Source organism: Myodes glareolus, chromosome 16 (assembly GCF_982192425.1).
Source record: "Myodes glareolus chromosome 16, mMyoGla1.1, whole genome shotgun sequence".
Lineage (NCBI taxonomy): Eukaryota > Metazoa > Chordata > Mammalia > Rodentia > Cricetidae > Myodes > Myodes glareolus.
In genome coordinates, this window is record NC_142041.1 from 66,794,521 (window position 1) to 66,816,129 (window position 21,609).

The following is a 21,609-nucleotide window of genomic DNA, read 5'->3' on the forward strand; positions in this document are numbered from 1 at the left end:
TAGAAGTGGACATTCCACAATGGAGGCCAGCTATAGCTTAGGGCCTCACTGGAGTTCTCAGTAGTATTTTATTAAAATAAATAAATGGCTAAGAAAAATTTGAAGGCAGGTGTTAATAAAGACAAGTTTGTGAATTCTATAAAATACAAAATCATTTTATATGTTTGTTGATAGAAATTTACTTGCTTGAACCAAGCAACTTAGAGTCATTTTGAATGTGACAGGTTTTTATTTTCATCTGTTCTTAGGGATGGATGTACGACAACAAATTTGGAAAGCATTGTTGCATGCATTTTTTTTCTATACTGAGTTATATGCTATGACTGATAAACTCTTACCAGATTCAAGGCATTGTTACACCAGTCTTCGTCTATTAAATCATTTAATACTTATACCAACTCAATAAAGTATAGATGCTGATTTTATCTTCATTTTTAGAAATAAAGAAATTTGGCAGGAAAGATTAACTTATTTGTTCATTATGACATAATTAATACGTGTTCTGTATGTTGATACAGTATCTATTGTACCATGACATATGATATACCAGGCATTGCTCTCTGAAATCACCATGGTGTACAGAAAATTTTCTTCTCCATAAATTTTGTTTCTCCATCACAGCCCTTAATACCAGTGATGACCACTAAATTAGTAACTTGTACAAATAACATGTATTGATAGAAAAACAACTATAGCACAGATATTATCAGTATGTGATTAAAATGTTATATAATAACCAGTCATCTGGCTGAGATTCAACTTTGCAATCATATAGAAAAAAGACTGAAACACCAAACAATATTTAGAGGTGTGTTTAAAACTAGTAAAATTAATATAAATTTGAAAAAGTAGCACTTAAAGCACAAGTATATTATCTATGCCAGACTCATCAAAGGACTGGCAGTAGGACACCTACAGGCCAAGGATAAAACAAATGAGTCTTGCCAATAAAGGAGACTGAGACAAAGAAGCTGGAGGAGGCCTCCTTTGTGAGCTAGACTTGGTCAATGCTGGCACATCCTTTCTAGAGGTTCTTCCTTGGCATGTCCTCTCATCTAACTCTACCACTCTGCGGTTAAAACTACCCACTCTGCATCACTTGGTCTTACAAAATCCAGTTCACTACCCACTCTGCATCACTCGGTCTTACAAAATTCAGTTCACTTCCTCAAACTGGAATGTTTCCACGTCTACATTTTCTAAACTTACTCAGATTTCCATCTAGGTTCTTGATGGAGCCATTCACGTTTAGGTATAAGTACTAAGCAGCCAGGTCAAATTAGCTGGTTCCTTCAACATTTTAAGCCATAATCATCCCATCATTTTGTAATTATTTCTTCAAGAGTCAGAGTCTTATCTCTCCTTCAAAATTGTTTACTTCACAGGTCTCAGACTGAGGATGACAGACAGTTTTTTGTATAGTTGCATACATTATTTAACAGTTTATGTACAATTCATAGGAAGTATTTCATAAAAACATAAAAAAGTTCATCGCAGATCCAGGATTTCAGCCTTGGCTGGAGTAGTCCTTTCTGATATGAGACAACTGCCTCTTTACTATCTACTCATTCTTCAGTGTCCTATTAAAACTGAAATACCCCCCTTTGTTACTAAAGTCCACTAAACGCAGAATGCATGATTCATCTTTCCAGTAGCAGATTACAATTAGTAAATGCTGTTTTAAGAAATATTTAATTAAATGAACCATTAAGGAACATAAGATTTTCAAGAGGTCTGAAAAAACTGATTGAGACTCTATTTTTTGCAGTTTAGGAGATGATAATCACTGATTAGCCTTAAGGTTAACATGCTGTAATAGTTGCATTCTATGTTAAAGTGGCAACCAAGTCAGCAACACAGAATATGCCAACTGTGAATTTGTAATCATTACTGCTTATATGCTTTACTTTATGACTGTTTATAACCTACATGGGCTCTTATATTGATTTCAACTCCAGCCCATTGTGTGTGTGTGTGTGTGTGTGTGTGTGTGTGTTGCAAAGTGGTAAGCTTAAGATCTTTCATGTCTTAGCACTATGCTCTTCCAGTGGGCTTTTTTCCTTGTGTCCTCCAGGGTTTATTTTTAGGGACACAAAGTGTATCAGTACCAGGTTCAATATATTCAAAGAATCTGTAAAGCAGAAGTGAGGTGGTCACCAGTAGAATAAATATTTCTCAAAAGAGTTGTCAAGTGGATCAACACAGTCAAGTTCTGCAGACTACGCTGTCACTCAGGAGAAGGGAGTGCTTAATTCTACAGCTCAGTCCAGCTACAGTAAGCAGCCTACTAGTCAGACCGCAAGGGCACAATTTCACAGCTATGTTAATTATTATATTCAATTCATATAAAGAACATGTGAAGAATGTTAGTTGTATAATTATTAGTATTATTTTGGTTTATTTTACATTCTTGCTGTTATGGTGTAAAGGTTTGCATAAACCCAGACTCAGGTGTTGAAATCTTAATTCTCAGTGTGATGAAGTAGGGCATCTGGAAGCAATTGTGTCATAAGGATAGAGCTGTCATGAATAGAGTTTGTGCTCTTATGAGAGAGACCTCAGAAAGCTCTCTTGTGCTCCTTCTACAGTGTGAGACTACGCAAAGTCCACAGTGGGCAACCAAGAAAGGCTCTTACAATGCAGCTACCATTGTCTCCTTCCTATTATTTTATTACTTTGTTACTTTAATGTGGTCATGAGAAAAGACAGCCACTTGCCACTCAAGCATGTCAATATCTTTGCCATGTAATTTTTAAAATTTTATATACTTTAGTCTACTATAATAAGGTATATTCAGTGATTAACTTATTTACACAGTCAATGGTGAAACTGTAGTGACTGACATAGCAAATCTGCAGTCAGAATAAAGTCATTCTGGACTGTAAGTAAGAGTCATGAGAAAAGTAAATTAGTTGACAGCAAAGCAGAGAGGGAAATTTCTGGTAGAAATAAGTGAATCAGTCTGGGTGTGCTGGCACACCCCTTTAATATTGATATCTGTGAGTTGGAGGCTAGCCTGGTCTACAAAATGAGTTCCAGAGCAATCAGGAAAAAAAAAAACTATCTCCAAAAAAAATAAAGAAAGGGAGGAAGGAAGGAAGGAAGGAAGGAAGGAAGGAAAGAAAGAAAGAAAGAAAGAAAGAAAGAAAGAAAGAAAGAAAGAAAGAAAGAAAGAAAGAAAGAAAGATAAAAGAAAAGAGTGAGCCAAGTGACTGCTATGGCAACCAGCTGCCCTGCACTGTACTGCACTTCATTTTCTCTTGTTTTATTGGATTTTGCGAGCACTCTCTTGTGCTGTCTCTCACCTTCTCACTTCTTCTCACTCTCCTCTCTCAGTTATCTTACAGCAAAACGGAAAGAAAGTGTCCCAGAACAGCTACCCCATCATCAAGCCTGCGCTCCAGTCTAATGGGTCGTCTGTTAGAGCAAGTCATGAGGTGCGGTGAATGGACTCCCGTGATGAGGTGTGCGGTTGGTGGGCTTTAAGCTGACTCCCAAATGAGAGTCTTCTTAAAACCCTCTGCCCATCATGCTGTTCATGGAGTGGAAATTACTTTCTCCCTTGAAACTAGATGTGTTCCAAAAGAGCTGAGATTTAGAGAACTCAAGTAAATACTGCCAGTTTTTCTTTCATGTATGAAACTATATTTATTTTATGATTTTAGACATTAAGAAAACATTTTTGCTTTCTAGAAAAACTAAGACTCATAATTACTCCTTCCCTTTCTCAGCCTAATTTTCCCACTTGAGAATATCCTACATTAGTGAAGCATCATCACTATAACTCATTAGCCAATGCTGATCATCTATATCCACTTCCTTCACCCTCTGGGCTGTAAAGTTCTGTGAGTTTTCCAATGTGTGAAAGGGGCAAAATTTAATGAAGACCTATTTATCATCCTTTTCTTGAACAGCGTATACTATTTAAAATTGTATCCAAAAACTTATCAAATCTAATAAAGCCCACATGTTTTCTCCTTGATTATTTTCTGTGGCTTTATGGTGTGCTAATGGCATTTGTTGTACAGTCTGTCTTTGCTAACTTTAAAGGAAAATGTATGATCTATTTAATTTTGTTCATTGTTTCAGGCAATATTCAGTTTTCAGAATATACTGTTTTCATTCCTTTACCCTTATAGCGAATTTTTAATTTATATAGTGTCAATTTACTGAGTTCGTTTTGATTCAGTACTATGCTGGTTAAGGGAGGGGAGCAGAGAAAAATGTATAGCTCAATAAAATAAATTAAAAAAAGGAAATAAAAAAAACTTTGGTATTTTATAAACTTTAACTCCAATTACAGGGAATGGAGGTGAGACTCAGCAATTGAGTTCTTACTGCTTCTGCAGACGATCCAAGTTCGGTTCCCATCAGCATGTCAGATGGTGCAAAACCAACTGTAACTCCAGATACAGAGGCTATGACACCTTCTTCTTACTACAAACACCAGCATATATGTAGCACACATTGTCTCACATACACATACACACTTATACACACATAAATAAAAATCAATCTTTCTTGATAATTCAATTTCAGGTGTTACAAACTAACCTGACTGATTTAGTTTAGATGAGATTTATCAGTCATGAGTCTTCTTACTCATATGAACATTATTTCTTCTTTGCAATTTACACTCCAATTATTAGTAGTATTTCTTTTTCCAAATAGTTTTGATTTTTTTCTTTCTAATTTTCTAAGTTGGAAACTTGGATTGGTGATTTTCTATTTTTCATCTTTCTTAATGCATGTAACCAATGATCTAAACAATCACACTGTGACCTGCCATTATTTCAATGAAAATATTCATTTCACTTGGTTCAAAAACTTTTAATTAATATTGAGAGGTCATAATAGACATACATTATCTGAGGATATGTTGTTTAATCTCCTTTTGTTTGCCATCTATCTTTCTCATTTGTTAATTTCCAGCTTTTTATGTTATGACTTCAGAGTATACTTTACATGATTTTCACAAAAAAACAACATATTTTATCTCTTCAAATATGGTCAGTCTTGATGACTATCCCAACATATGAGTTTGTCAAAAAAATGTTTTATGCTCTTGTGTTCTGAAGTATGTTATAAATGCAATTAGACTAGGCTGATTTGTAATACCTTTTAGCTCAATGATACACTTCTGATTTTGATTTTTTTCCTTTGGCTAATCTATCAATTAGCAATAAGAAATGATTAAAGTATTTTAATAGTGAACTTATTAATTACTTCATCCAATTTATTATTCTTTTACGTTTGTCTTATTACCATTTACTAAAATATAATGGCTTATAAAAATCCCATTTATTCTGAGGAAAGTATATGGCTATTCTGTTGGGCTATACTTCAAAGTGTCATGTGGATGAAATCCAGGGTCTGACTAGTCTACAATTTTATCTGGAGACTCAGGGAAAGATCTGCTTATAAGTTAATCCCATTTGTTAGCTCATTCACCTCATTCTGACTGTAAGTCAAGGTTGAGGCTCAGGAAAGGATCCAGACTAATTCCATTGGTTAGCTTCCTCTTATCATTTTAGCTGAAAGTCAAGGTTGAGGCTCGGGGAAGGATCTACTTTCATGATGTTATACTTGTAATCCTGTCCACTTGCTTGAATCTTCAGACTGAGATCTTCATTCTCCAGTGATAACAATCAGGAAACTCTCTCTTGTCCTGTGAATGCCAGCATTCATTCTAATGTAGCCTTCTTTAATCCAGCAATGAATGGTTCATCAAGTCCTTTCCTTGTTCAAAAATCACTGGCCTTCTCTTCTTTCACCAGCTAGACAAAGTGTTCTACTGTTAAGTCCTCAGGTGATTATATCGCACCAATGTGAATAAAATCTCTATCACAAGACTCAAATGTATAGTTCAAATGATAGGGGACTTGCCTTGCATGCATGAAGCCGTAAATCCAATACTTAACACAATATCTGATTGAGTTAACAAGATCTCTGTATTAAGGTTAAATAATCATGGAGATTATAATGTACCAAATTTATAGGTTATGAGGTCAAATAGAACATATTGAGTTGGCAATTGAAAACTTCTTCATGCCAAATTATCCAACTACCTTTAAACTTCTTTTTTTTACTGTATGTAATCATTACCAAGTTGATGTCTATGATTGTATAGAATTTTTCCTATCTTGTTGTGTACTACTTTTAATTCTAATAAAAGATAGGAAACTCTTTAGTACAGACATAATATACTTAGTAACTGTTGGGCACCAGCTTAGAAGCAATGAATACAGGGTGCATAGGCATATCCAAAAAGAGTCTAATGGAACAACAGGATGGTAGAATGTAGGACCTTTGAAGGGTGTAAAAGAAGGATCCTGCTAATCTAATGAAATGGACTTAAAGTTTGGGTTCTAATGAAATGGGCCTAAACATGGGTGATTTAGACTGTGTAGCTATGGAAACAAACAAATAGTATCAATAATGCTTAGTAATGACAAAGGAATCCAAGCTGTAGTTAACAAACATTGTTTTCATTTTAATGAAGGGGAAAACTGGTTACCTAGTTTTCCAGAGGAGTTTTGGAGCATTTCAATTTATTATTCTCAATACCAGATTTTGATGCCTTTTAAAGACACATGCTCATTAAGGATCATTGTTCCTTCCAGAGCAATGGACATATTATTATTATTATATAATGGCAATTTTTATCCCTGACAATCATCATTGGCCTGTACTTGGCTGTATCTGAAATAGTCATTTCACCTTTATCATTCTCCATCTCTCTACTTTGAATGTATGGATTTGTTTACTTTAAAAGTAAATTTCCTATAGGCAACACATTATTCAATCTTTCAAAAATATACGCAGAATTTTTAAAGATTTGTTATATTTTTATTCTCCCTGTCTCTCTGTGAGGGGGGATCTTTATGTGAGTGCAGGTACCCACAGGTACTAGAAGAGAGCATCAGCTTCCATGGGGCTGAAATTAAAGTTATTTGTGAGACACATGACATTGCTGTTGAAAACCAAGCTTGGGTTCTCTGCAAGAGCAGAATGTGCTTTTAACTATTGGCCATCTCTTCAACGTGAATTTGTCTTTTAATTTTTATTTTTGTCTTTTTAAAATAATTAATTATAAAGCAAAAATATTTAGCTCTTAAAATACAACTTGCTTCCTTAAATTATACTGCATTCATTCACATTCTTTTAAAATTTTCTATTTGTGGGCATTGGTGTTTTGCCTGCACGAAGGTGTTGGGTACCATGGAACTGGAGTTACAAACAGCTGTAAGCTGCCATGTGAATTGAACCTAGCTTCTGTGAAAGAAAACCCAGTGCTTTTAACCACTGAGCCATCTCCCCAGTCTCTCATTCATGTTCTTATGTTTGCATATAGGAAATGTTTTATAGTCCAGCCTAGTTGAATATAATTTAATTTCTATTTTGGTCAATTTAATTTTTTTGTTATTTGCAAACATTTAAACAGTATGTTCATAATTGTACATTTTTTCAAATTTATATTTTTTATGTGTGTAGGTATATAATGGATCAAGGCCAGAGGACATCTTTGTACAATTGGCTTTCTTCAACCTTTATGTGAATCTCAGAAACTGAACTCAAGTCTTCAGGCTACTTTTTAAATTGTTGAATAATTTTACTCATTCCTCTAAGTGTCTTGCCATCCCTATTTAGACATATTGTAAAGTAACAATTTATGATAATTTGACCTTTCATTCATCACTTCTGCTAGCAAATCAATGAAGTGAAAGGTTGAATCCCACAACTTGAAAGAGTTGCTAAGTACAATAGAGTATCATTCTTATGGTAGAAATTTAAGAAAAATAACTCAAGTGTCAGAAAGAGGAAAAATGCACATCCAGAGACTAAGAAATGAGGCAGGCCCATGCTGTGAAAGCAGTCCCAGGGAGATCAGGAGATGGCCTGTCTTGACCATTTATATGGGCAGTCAACAGCATGAATAGGATTATACAAATGGTAAGGAAATGTATTAAGTGTAAGGAATTTAATGATGAGTGAGATGAAGAAGAGGGGTCTGTTAAGGATGATTCAGGAGGTCAGGATTCAATGATAAGTCAAATGCTAATGAATAAACCAAGTAAACAGAAGGAGAACAGGCTAAAAGTGATACATAATTAGTTCACTAGTATATATAGTGCAGGTAGCTAGATATTTCTGTTGATATTTGAATTAAATGCTTTCTAAAGTTCATAGGAAAAGTATGGATCAGGAGCTATTTGAAAGCTATAAATGCAAAGATAGAGATTCAATCTGTAAAGAACCCCAGAAAAGAAATAGAGGCAAAGATATAAGAAGTTACAACTCTGTTATTCATTAGAACCTAATTTATAACACTATGGCTACTTTTAATTGACAATAACTAGACTGGGTTATTTTCAGACACTGCACATTTCTAGCAAAGATGCTGTTTTGAAATATAGACAAAAATCTGTTCTGATGACTAAGAATTCAACGGTGCAGCCATACAAGTAAGGGTTAAACAAAGTGGTTTATAAAACACTTATAAAGCCATTTAAACTTACTCATATCAGAAAATTCCTGGTACTTGATGAAAAGATTATATTCAACAAACTTAAAGTTATTTTTGTATTAAGTAGCGACAAACAGAACATTTCCTCTAAAATCAAGAATGAGGTGAGGATGCCTACTCTCCCTCTGTTAATTAATACAGCGCTTGGAAACCTAGTGGATGTTGTGAGAGCCTACGACTCCATCAGGAACTGTAGTGGATGTTGTGAGGGCCTATGACTCCATCAGGAGCTGTAGTGGATGTTATGAGGGCCTATGACTCCATGAGGAGCTGTAGTGGATGTTGTGAGGGCCTATGACTCCATCAGGAGCTGTAGTTCTGTTGCCCGTCACAATACAAATACCAGATCCCTCATCATGCTATAGTTTCAGGGTCCTACATGGCCCATGTAGGACTTATACTTACTACTTATACTTAATTTGAAGGAAACTGGGACAATCTCATCCTTATCCTGCAGTTCAAAAACTGTGACAATCCAGTCTACAAACCCTGTCACACTTTTACACAACCTGTAAATGTATCGAAGGCCTTTTCTTCAATCCATGGCCTAGGTTAGAAGCTAATATCACCCATGTTTATTCAGTCGGAACTGGGCAAAGGTGTGGGTGTGGATGCTCTATTTCCAGGACGTCTCAGAGGTTCCAGCATCACTGACACTTGCTATGCTACACCTAGAGAATATGAAGTAAATGTCTGGAAGCTCCAGAACTCTAGCCACCAGGATCATGCCTTGTAGTAACATTTACACTTGTCCCCACGAAAACTAAAGATGATCTCTTCCACAGGCCATGGGTCTTGACCAAAGCCAATGGGGAAAAATTCACTGGTAACATTGTGCTTGTCCCACATGTCCTATTACGGGATCCCTTCTTGGGTTGTAACCCAGAGAGCGCATTTTTCTGTATCACAAGAACTGGAGAAGATAATTCTCTATTTTCTTCATAATAGCTTCAGAATGATGGGTATTTAGCAACTGTCACCACCCATTCCTGTCTTGTGGTACTTGGAAAGAGTTCTACAGATTGTGTATCAGCATAACCATGACTGCTGCCATCACATATCGAAGTGCCACAAGTGCTTACTTCTATAGGGCCTGAGGGCATACACATTTAGAAGTCCACCTCATCTTAAACAATGGACTACTCCATTTATGAGTCACTTCAACCTAGACCATCAAGGCACTCATAGGCTCTTTGTCATTGGTTACACCTAAAGAAATCACATGAACATTAAACTTTTTAAGTTATCTGGAATCAGATAAAGGATTGACTGATAACTTTACATCTTATTTATATGAAAAATTGTCCTCATATAAAAGATACTCAATAAATTAAGAGAAGTGTTTCATTATATGTGCATAAATTATTTCAGGGAAACTAAGATTCATGAAAAGTCAAGGAACTGTGATACCTCCAGTGAGGTAGAGATTGATTCTCCAGGAATAGATCACAAATGGAAGGAAATCCATAAAACGTATGAAAAAAAGAAACAAAACAAGGAAGCTAAAGAAACACAAGAGGGTGTGGATAAGTGACACAATGAAATGAGAAAAACAAAACCAAAGTAAACAAGCAAAAAAATAATAATGATCAGGAGAGTCAACACTGAAATTCTATCAAGTCATCATGAATCTTGGAAGTGTATATTTCAGTCTTAAATTTAAAGAAATAAAAAAAATAAAAAAAATATAAAAAATTTTTTTTAAAGAAATAGAGAGAAGAAACATAAAAACAAATTTCTAAACTTAAAAGATAGAATAAATAAAGAAAACAACAGAAAAATAAAGGGATAGAACAATTAATATATAGAAATGTTAAAATAGTACATAGAAATATTGAAATATTTAAGATACCATTAAGAGAAAAATTATTTGTACTACAGAAATTCTAGAAGAACACACAAAACACACATAGAGAAAGCACTGGCACATTTAACAGAATGAAAGTTAAAGAGTCCCTACATCTTCAAATTTGGACTCAGATAACCAGATACAAGGAGCTCCAAGGGTTCTGACTGCACTCATTCAAACAAGACCTTCTCTAGAATAGTTTCATATTCAAAATATGAAAGTACAAGACACATAGAACTCTAAAACCAGTGTAAGAAAAATGTCACATATAAATGAAACTTCATTAGAATGACAGCAGATTTATCCACAAAATTCATATGTGCCAGAAAGGAATGGAATGATACATTAAAACTCTGACTTAAAAAAAGCCTTCCAATCAAGACTAGTATAAATGAAGAAGAAATAAGTCTTTTCTAGAAAAGTAAAAACTGACAGAATTCACCACCACAAGACCAGAGTCCTTCACTGGAAATAAGGATGCTAACTACTATTCTGAATATACTACTGTACAAATTCATAGACAAAAAAGTCACAAAAGAAAAAAGAATTAAGTCTTGAAAAAATGGAGAAGCACTGAAGTACAAGATAATTATTTGGAGTGGAAAGAAACATTGGACAAATGAGGAGCAGAAGGAGGGAGAAAATGAGCAAGGAAGTCAGGACCACGAGGGGTGCGTCCACCCACTGAGACGGTGGGACTGATCTAATGGGAGCTCACCAAGGCCAACTGGACTGGGACTGATGGAGCATGTGATCAAACTGGACCCTCTGAATGTGGCTGTGAATGAGGACTGATTAAGAAGTCAAGGACAATGGCACTGGGTTTTGATTCTACTGCATGGACTGACTTTGTGGGAGCCTGGTTTGTTTGGATGCTCACCTTTATAGACCTGGATGGAGGGGAGAGGACCTTGGACTTCCCACTGGGCATGGAACCCTGACTGCTCTTAGGACTAGAGAGGGAGGAGGAGGTGGGGAGGGGGAGGAAAAAGGGAGACGGAGAGGAGGTGGAAATTTTTAATAAATAAATAAATAATAATAAAAAGAAACATTGGACAAACAAGACAATAATATTTTATAAACAATAAATTGGTTTGGCATGATAGCTCACATCATAATCTCAGTCCTTGAAAAGCAGAATCTAGAGGATTATCCATTTACTGCCAACCTGGGCTATATATAGAGATATATCTTATAAAACAGAAAAAGAAAACAGCAAAATGACTAAAGAAAGCTTAAATTTATAGAAAATAACCTTGAATATAGACGCACGAAGGTCATCAATTAAAAGACACAGACAGATTCAATGAATGAATAACAACAAAATAAGTGAGACCTAATTATACAGCTATATATTGGAAACCCACTGGCAAAGACAAGCACAAGTTTAAAGTGTTGAGGATAGACAATGCAAAGAAAAATAAAGTGATATGAGTTATAATATGCTAATAAAGCAATCAATGAGCAGAATATGTATTAATTATAAATACCTAAGCACCTAACACTAGACTACCCAATACATAAAGCAGACACTCATAGACCCAAGAGTAGAGATTCACTGCAATGCTAGTTAGTTGGAGACTTTAGCACCTGATTTTCACAGTAAGAAAATAGTTGAAACAGAAAATCAGCAAGTAAAAATTAGGGTTGAAGCATACTATAGAATAAAAGGACCTAATAGGTATTTAGAAAACATTTCAACCAACAACACTAGAATATACATTTTCTTTCTTGAAACACAGAATATTCTCCAGAATAAATAATATATTAGGTTACAAATAAATACCAATAGTTTTTTAAAAAGTCGTCATATCATGTGTTTTTGCAGGCACAGTAAAATCAATGAAAAGCGAGAAACCACAGCAGGAGCCACATTGTCATTAAGGATCCATATTATCTTAGATCATTATTAAGTCTCCATATCTTACAAGAATGACTTTCAGTTTCCTGAACCTGATGTATCCTGTAAACCACACTTTTCACTCTATGCTGAACTTGTGACCCCATGAATCCAGCCACCACTTTGCCCGATAAATTCCTAAACCTGTGATAGATGACTGCCCTCTGCCTTGTGAAAACGTGTCTTCCCAGACACCTTGATGATCCTCCCTCCACAGGATGCTTTCTTGCACTTATTTTTGTTACCTCTTTCCGAACAGTCAATTAACTCCACAGCTGTTTCCTATCAACCCTTGCCCTTCCTCATAAAAGGAACCTCTAAAGCCAGTGAAGGGTTGCTCTCAGAGATCCCAGTGTAAGGTGAAGCAGCTGTCAGGCCAGTCTCTTGTGCACCTCTGCATGAAGTTTGCTTAATGAAGCAGTCATGGAAATGTTTTTCCCCCTTGGGTCTAACATAGATCATATGTTAGGTTACAAATTAAATATCAATAAAACTTTTAAAAAAGGAATCATATCATGTGTCTTTGCAGAGCACAATGAATTAAAACTAGAAATCGTTTAAAAGAAGACCAATAGATATCACAATCTATAAGACACATCTTTATTAGTTATTGTTTATAATGATAAATGAATACATCAAAAGTAAATAGAAAATTTCCAAATAAACATGCTAACAGTACACTTCAAAGATCCTAAACTACAAAATAAAGATAAAGTTCATAGAAAATAAACTTCAGAGAAAAATAAATGAAATCATAAACCAAAATAGATCAAGTAAATGCATTGATATTCTGAAAATATAAACACAATTGGCAAATGTTTAGTTAGAGAAAAAGGGAAAACTAAACTAGTAAAACCAAAAATATAAAAGGAGATACTAACTGATGCACAGAACTGTGAAGAATATACTATGAACAACTGTTACAAATAACTGGCACAACCAGGAAATGTTCTGAAAGGGAGCAATCTATCATCTATCTATCTGTCATCTATCTATCTATTCGTCTGTCTGTCTAGCATCTATCTATTCATCTGTCTGTCTATCTATCTATCTATCTATCTATCTATCTATCTATCTATCTATCTATCTAATTTTGAGAAAGGTTTCTCTGTGCAGCGCTGGCTATCCTGGAATACACTCTATAGACCAGGCTAGGCTCACCTGCCTCTGCCTCCTGAATGCTACAATCCTGGGGATCTAGAATCACAGATGGTTGCTAGCCATGTGAGTGCTGGGAATCAAAGCAGAGGCCTTTTGGAAAAGCAGCCAGTGTTCTGAACCCTTAAGTCATCTCTCTACACTCCCTCGCCAATAATAATTTAAACATACAAAACATTTTTGTAACTAGCAACTGAAGAAATGTGAAGTTAAATAAATATTCGGCTCAGCAGTGAAGAAGACTGCCTGATCTTTAGAGGACTGGAATTAGTGTGGCTTACAGTCACCTGTGACTCCAGCTTCAGGGGACACAATACCCCAAATGATCTCTGTAGGCACTCAGAGGCACTTACTCCACTCTCATACAGACACATGCAGGTAAATATTAACAAAAAGACATGAGATAAGAGCATCTTTCTTTTTTTGGGAATTCTAAACATTAAGTCATTTTGCTAAGGAAGAACACCAGATCACAGCAAGCATTTTATATACTCTAGCACTGATGAGGTCTCCTTCAGAAAAAAATCTACTAAGGTCTGTCAAGCCTTTAGCATATTCTCAGTGATTAAATCTGCTCTGCAGTCTGTTGGTAGTAGCAATTCGTGGTGACTTTCTCTTCTCTTTCCCTCAGATTAACAAAAACATCTTTAGGATCACACTGCCATGCCATTACTTAGTTAGACCTACTGAGATTTGCCCCGTGCCTTCTCAGTCCATCTTCACAAGAGTAGCCATGCCTTGCCACCAGGAGTAACATCAGTGCTGTTGCTCTGGTTTCTGGCTAAATGTGCTGAGATAATCTACTCTTTATTTTCAGGAAGAGATGTGACATGACTTGGTTAAATAAACCTCCTCTGTTAAATTTACAACAATCTCTTCTCTCAGTCCCCTCTCTTTACATTTTTTGCATATGCACCTTTACTTGTTGACTGCTATTGAAATAATACTATTTATTTCTGTGCACAGGTAATACAATGGAATCAGACATATATCATCTTGGTGAAAAAGATCAATTTAGAAGCAACATTTAAAGTACTCAATTTCCCAATATCACGAAATAGAAAATGTAGAAAGTACTGTGTGGTGGGTATGCTTCGCTTCCTGTCAGTTGGCAAACAACATAGAACTTTATGTCCCACTTTTCATTAACCACCTTGCATTTTCTCTAACTCTTCCAGAGACAAAACAATTTTCCAAGGCACGAGTCCACTTCAGTGTATGTAGCAGGGATATTAAAGAGGAAGAAAAGAAAACCTTCAACAATGTCTTCTGTCTTATGAACATTAGGGAAGGGTTTTGTTTGCCACATAAGACTTGAGTCTGACTAAACAGGTAAGTCTAGTGATTAAATCAACCTTACATGATAACTTTTACTTGACTGTGTATGTGGAAACCACAAAGAAATGCCATCAGCAACAAACTCCTGCAACAAAGTAGTGATTTTAAAAGATTACAAGATACAAGGTTAACTTACAAAAAACAAACGTCTGTATATATACCAGCAATAAATAAATGCAATTTGAAATGAAAGCCAGCATTATTTAAAATCCTGCTAATGTATGGAATATTTCCATATAAGTCTACTGATTATGGATGTGATTTGTGTGGAGAAGAGTACAAACTCTGATGGAAGAAACCAAAGAAATACACAATCGGGTGATGCGACATCTTGTGCTAATGTATGAAAGATTCTGTCTTAAAGGTGGGAATTCATAGGCCTCACCAAATAAAACATGTAGATGACAGTAGGCATCTTATACATTAGAAGGAAGAATTTGACTCACACTTCTAAGAGAAATAATCAAGTTTGAAAGGCTGAAATATGGGCATGATTGCAGCTACTTACCTCCTTCCTGGTCAAGAATCACAGGGGATCTCTGATTATAGGACTAAATACCAAAAGTATGTTCACATTTCCCTGCAGGTGAGAATGTAAGGAAACAAAACAAGCACGTACCAATTCATCGATGCTGACCATCAGCACACTCTCATATGCTTTCCCTTCTTTATCTTGAATGTGGCAGTCAGATGACGTGACGGGCAGCAGAACAAGGATCAGGGGAGGAATTCCAAAGATATATCTAAAAGAAACTGCACCCAACAGTTAATGAGCCCAAGGTAGATGCCACAGCATGTTACACAAGGTTGTGTTTTACAGTTGGAATGAACACCTATATATAAGAATTTTAAACATACATCTGAATTCTGGCATAGCACAGAAAGATCTATAAAAATGAAACAGAGACAGCTAACCCAAGCTAGCAGAAGCTCGCAGACCCTGGACTGACAGCTGGGAAGGCTGCATGGGACCAAACTAGGCCCTACGAATATAGGCAACAGTAATATGGCTTGGTTTGTTGCAGAGCAGGCCGGGAGTGGGCCCTGATGGTGCGACCAGGAATTAACCCAGGTTCATGAACTGCCTTTTTGGAGCCTATTCCCTATGGTGAGATACCTTGCTCAGCCTTGATGCATGAGGGAGGAACTTGGGTCTGCCCCAACTTGGTATGACAGACTTTGTTGACTCCCCAAGGGAAGCCTTACCCCCTCTGAAGAGTGGATATAGGGTGGGATGGGGAGGAAGTGAGGGGCAGAAGAAGCAAAGGAATGGGGAACTGGGGTTGGGATGTAAAATGAAAAAAAATTAAATAAACATCTCCTCCCTTCCTCCTTCTCTCTCTCTCTCTCTCTCATATATAGTATATATACTATATACTATATATACTAATATATATGTATATATATATAATAAAATTGTATGACAAGGGAAATCAAAGACTTCTGAAAGATATTCAGTAGGGGAGAGTGTGACAATTTTGTCAGTGGAATTTGTAGCAAACATCACTGAAAGAAAACATATTTACAACAAAAAAGGTCTCTACAGTTTCTTAAAGTCAAACATTATTTAAAATATATGAAAGATGCCATGTGAATGCTTATTAATACAGAACTATAGCCCTCGTGAAGGCAAATCCAGTTCTTTTCTGGAGGAAGTGATGTTGGGGTACCCCTTTGGTTTTGCACTATGGTGGTTCATTATTATTATGAGGAATCTTAGAGAGTTTAACCTTCCCCAAACTCTGATAATGCTAAATTGTGTTTGAAGACTCTTCTCCATATTTTATAATTTTATGCATATATTTTCACAAATACTTAGATTCTGTTCAAGAATGCTCTCTCTTAATTCCTTTCATGGTAGGAAAAGCTCAAACAATAGACGCATGCCTTCTCAGCTGATGGTTTATGATTGCTTTTTGTAAGACTTGACAATTAGAGTCAACTGTCCAATTAAAAGGAATAAAATTTTAAATCACCCAGGGTAAATAATTAAGATGCAAACCAGGTGTTACCTAGAAATATTAAAACCAACATATTTATTCACAAGTCTGCACATCTTGCTTTCATATTTACATGAACTTGGTTGTGTTAACGACATACTTACCGTGCAAAAGCAAATTAGCATTATAACATCTAGTGCTCAGCATTTTATGTGCATCTTCTCTATTTGTCTAAACACTGTTTCTCTAAACCCAGGGAACTGACATTGACAGCAGCCTAAAGACTGTAAAGTAAACCATAAAGATGTCGTATATTATACTATTATCCAATGATATTAAAAAGTCAGAAGTGTTTACCATAAATTATGCTCTAAGTGACCCATGTTTTTTTACAAATAGAGAAAATGGGCTCAGTAGAAGTTATGGAAACTCATAGAACCTCAACCATAGACAAAGAACTACAGGCAACTAAGGCATGCTAAGAGCCCACACCCCTGAATTGGTTATCCATTACAAAGTCATTAGCCCTGAAAGCTTATATATACAAGTGACACATACAGAATGAGCAGGTTGTATTTACATATTTATAAATATCTCTCTCCCCCATCTCCCTATTTCTCCTCCTTCCCCCCATATGTGTGTACGTGAATGAAGTAACAAAGGAAATAAGGCCATGAATTTGAAGGAGCATGATGGGGGAAATAGGAAAGATTGAAGGGTGGAAAGGGAAGAAGGGAAATGATGTAATCATATTTTAATTTCAAAACCACAGAACTCATAGCTTCCCATATTTATATAAAACTAATACTTAATATGCTCAGAAAATAATCCAGGAATAGACATGAAATCTATTCAAAATTCTCCACTAAATAATTCATTTCAGATCAAAGATTATGATCTTAGGTACTTTTAATAGGACTACTGAGCCAGGGACTGTTAGGTAAATCTATCTATCTGTCTGTCTATCTATCTATCTATCTATCTATCTATCTATCTATCTATCTACCTATCTATCTATCATCTACCTTCTTATGTATCTATCACAGATGATAATCTATTTATATATGTACATACATAAGTAAATGCTACATATTTTATTATTTATAACAAAAGAGAGACCTTCAAGTTAGCCTACTTTTTGTAGCACACAAACAACTGTTGCTAAGGTTAGATGTTAACCTGAGTCTTCTACTTCATTGGGCTTTGACTTGAAAATGCCCACAGTCACTTGATAGCATATTATCACACTGGTATTCTGACTGAAAGCCACTTCCCCAGAATATTAACCATCTACTCTTCTCTTGTTACCTTTTTTCATCCAGGATAAACACTAATTAATTATTAACACATGTTATCATACCTATAAAAGTTTTTATAGCAGCATGCTGTTTATTTCATCCTTGGCCTTACAGGCCTCCAAAACTTAAGCTTTGGGAGGAATAGACAGAGAGATGGGGGATGTCACTTGAACTCAAAGAAGAGTGTGACAATGTTATTAATAAAGAGATTAATTTGCATCTATACTTAAATCTTATTTCAAAGGTCCATTTTCTGTGTTTTAGTAAGTTACTTTGTTTTATTTTATAAGATTACCAGTTTTCTTCTTCATGCCAGTTTTCCGTAATACTGTACTTCTCAGATTCATATGAACTTACAGTTCACTGGACAGCATTTTGTCAATGCTCTACAGTGTTGGTTTGGTGGGATATTTTTTGCACATGTGTGCTATGTGAAAATTTCAATTAAAAAACTATTCTTAAAATACAACTCATCTTCTGTAGATCCTTACAATTAAGCAAGGTAGCTATTGACAGACCAAGAAGAATTTAAAATATAGATAATTGGGGGTTTCGTCTTGATCTGACAATGGACTAAGTGCTGAATTTCATTTAAACTTTCTGTACCTGATCTCAAACTTTCAATGATCTCTTAATGTATCTATCTTCTCTCTCATCTCTCAAACACTTTAACTTTGAAGATTCTATTTTATAATCCAAATAGAGAAACCCTTTACATTTAAGTTGCCCTGAGCATAATTCCATAAACAAAAGGGCCCAAGATGCCTGTCTCATAGGTTCCTGGCTCTATCATCAATACTGTGCACCTTCTTCTGTAATTCCAGTTGTTTCTTTCAAATACGTGCACAATCACAAATTTGGATTTTCTGATTTGAGGGTGTTTCTCACACTATTGCCTCAATGGGAAAGGAATTCAGTATTTGCCATATCTTGCTTCTTTTGGTTTCATAGCACACTTCTAAGTCTGAACTTTTCATTAGGTCACAGATAAGACAAACTGGAGCAACAATACTAGACATGCAGTGGCTTGTAGGATTGTCTTTAAATCTCCCGAAGGGTTTGAAACTGGAGAATTTGTTTTCAGTAGGGAATTTGGTTAAACCAGAATGATAGCTGTCGAAAAATTCCTGTTGGTTTCTAATGTAAGCCAAATAATACATTCGATCTCCAGCTGCTTAAGTTATGAGGTCAAAGTGAACATAAATAAATTGGCGTCTTCAGTCCATCATATCCAGTCATTTATCAGTTTCCTTAACTGTTACTTTTATATTTTTGAGATTGCAAAATAATTTTATTTCTCCCATCCATTTCATACCCCAAACCTTTCTGTATACCCTTTCTTACTCTATCTCAAATTTACAACTTCTTTTCTCATTGTTGGTATCTATGTTTGTGTATACATATATATTCCTAAAAACATAAACACTACCTGCTTAGTCTTTATAATCTTATTTGTGTGTGTGTTTTACAGGCTGACCATTGGGATAAACAATTGGCATGCTTTTCCCTGGGGAAGATAATTTCTCCCACACTCAGCATTTTCTGGATGCCTGCAATCCTTTGTCTAGGGTTGAGGCCTTGGGGGCTTTTCCCATCCACTTTGAAGGAGTGTTCACTGAATGTCCTTTTATAAGTCTATTTAAACAGAGAATTCAATTCTACAGTCACTTTGTGATGTTCATGCATACAGGTCATTCATATTTTACAGTGGAGAATCTGGAGCCCAGAGAACAATTCTCCAAAATAGTGTTCCTAGGAGAAGCCAGGAGTCACATCTGACATGCTAAGGTTGACTTGTCTGGGAATCCAGCTTTCAGCTACTCAGTGCACTTCCTATTATGGTAACTGCATGTACAGATAGTCAAAAGAAGTAAAAAAAATTACTTTCTTCTGCATAAACAAAACCAAGGTACTTCCTGATGAAGCTCTGAAGCTATAGAATCTGGTCTCATTTCAAGGAAAACAGTAACTATTTGGACATAGTATAAAGTTATTTGCCAAGAGTCAGGATAAAAACACTTCATACCTGTGGGCCATGCGCATTGGTTCTATGAAAGAATTTTCCATTTTTATTTAAGATGTATACACAGTGATGTGAAATTTCTAATTCTCCTTTAGAGCTCTTAAAGCTTCCTATTCATTCCTAGTCATTCTGTGTTTCTTATGACTGCACTTTATTAGCAAATAAAATGTATAATAAAATTCTTAAGTGAGGCAGCACAACTGCAGGTCAAATAGTGAATCTTCCTTTACTTACTGCCCAAAGAAGCAGGGTAGAAACAAAGAACAGCACAGCACACAGCCAAAACGGAGCTTAAGCTCCTAGTGGATGCATTTTGAAACAAAAATAAAGAAAGTCACTCACTTTAACGCAAGAATTAAATAAACATTTTCATATTCTGTTTACTCACACTTTATGATGCTTGACTAATGTGAACAGGAAATTAAGCCTCCATATTTAAATTATACACCTTTGATTTCTTATTTCTTTTGTCCTTTTATCTCCCCAGATCATACGTTAGTCAAGGGTTAAAGTCAGGAGTGAAAAGAAGCAATTTCAGAAGCAGGGGCATTGCAAAGGAAACAGGGACAGCGTTCTGGTTGTGATTAAACTCCTGGAGGGCACCCTCACAGAGAGTACATCCATGCTTCCTTGCATAGTCTCTCCGGTCTCCACACCTTTTATTTGGTTTCTGACAACTACTCCATTATGCCCAGTTCTTGGTTCTCTAATACCTAAAGGATGGAAAATATTAGAACCCAAAGGAGTGGCCTGGAAAGAAACAGCACAGAGCATCGGAAGGAACAGCACTGGGCAGGCTCCCTGCTCCGGCACCCTAGCAGGTTCTAGGAAGTATTTACTGGAAAACATTTCCTCGAGTAGATTCTCTCTCCTCACATTCCATTCTGTTCTCATCTATGCTTTGTCAGCATTTGTTTATTTATTTTAGTTCTAGCTACAAGTGGATTCCAGCCACTGTCAATTCTGCTTTTGTCCATTTTAAGTCCTTATTTATTTCAAGCATTATTTATTTCAAACCTGTTAGACTGATAAAGGTGCTAAGGATTTGTACTCATAGATACTTATAGTCCTATCTCCCTTTTGTAGCAAATATGTAGAAGGGAGGAAATCTGGCTTTTTGCAATTCCAGCCACAGGACTTGTGTTCCCAGCAAACAACACAACATACAGCCTTGGTCGGAAACTCCCAGAATTACTGAGGGAAGAAGAGGGGTTTTCCAGTGATCTGTCCTTTAGGGTTTAAAAGCGCATCCTCGGGAGCGACTCTTTCATTCTGCATGAAGTTGTGAGCTACCAGAGCCCAGCGACTCCCTGAACATAGGCATCCTGTGAGTAACTTTGCGCAGCCAGGAAACGGGTAAGGGCTGCTAGGGCATGTCGCTGACTAGGGACAGAGTGTGACTGTTAGCCACTGACTAGTGAGACCTGATGCAGGCGGCCACCGCGGGGCGACTCCTGCACTAGGTCTCTGGGTCCGGGAATCGAAAGCCGGCGTCAGGAAGGGCTCCTCCCCGCCTGCCCCGGGCTGTACGCCCAGGTGCCAATGTCTCTGGGCCACCGAGCTCAGCGCGGGTAGT

The 21,609-nt window shown here is 36.2% G+C and overlaps 1 protein-coding gene and 1 long non-coding RNA gene across 8 annotated transcripts in view; one reads left to right on the forward strand and one right to left on the reverse strand.

Moving 5' to 3' along the window:
- Positions 1 to 21,609, reverse strand: part of Il7 (interleukin 7) — a 40,558-nt gene that overhangs the window by 18,175 nt on the left and 774 nt on the right. The window contains exon 2 of the mRNA XM_048420753.3: positions 15,392 to 15,525. Within this exon, the coding sequence (XP_048276710.1) occupies positions 15,392 to 15,525 (134 nt within the window). The remainder of the gene's footprint in view (positions 1 to 15,391; positions 15,526 to 21,609) is intronic.
- Positions 1 to 21,609, forward strand: part of LOC125391409 (uncharacterized) — a 66,159-nt gene that overhangs the window by 13,796 nt on the left and 30,754 nt on the right. For 2 of the 7 annotated variants that reach the window (XR_015735152.1, XR_015735151.1), the window contains exons 2-5: positions 3,337 to 3,437; positions 14,401 to 14,517; positions 14,613 to 14,766; positions 15,798 to 15,880. This is a non-coding gene — a long non-coding RNA (uncharacterized LOC125391409). Of the gene's footprint in view, positions 1 to 3,336; positions 3,465 to 14,400; positions 14,518 to 14,612; positions 14,767 to 15,797; positions 15,881 to 21,609 lie in introns of all 7 variants that reach the window. The other 5 variants (XR_015735150.1, XR_015735153.1, XR_007229114.3 and 2 more) reach the window with 4 other exon arrangements.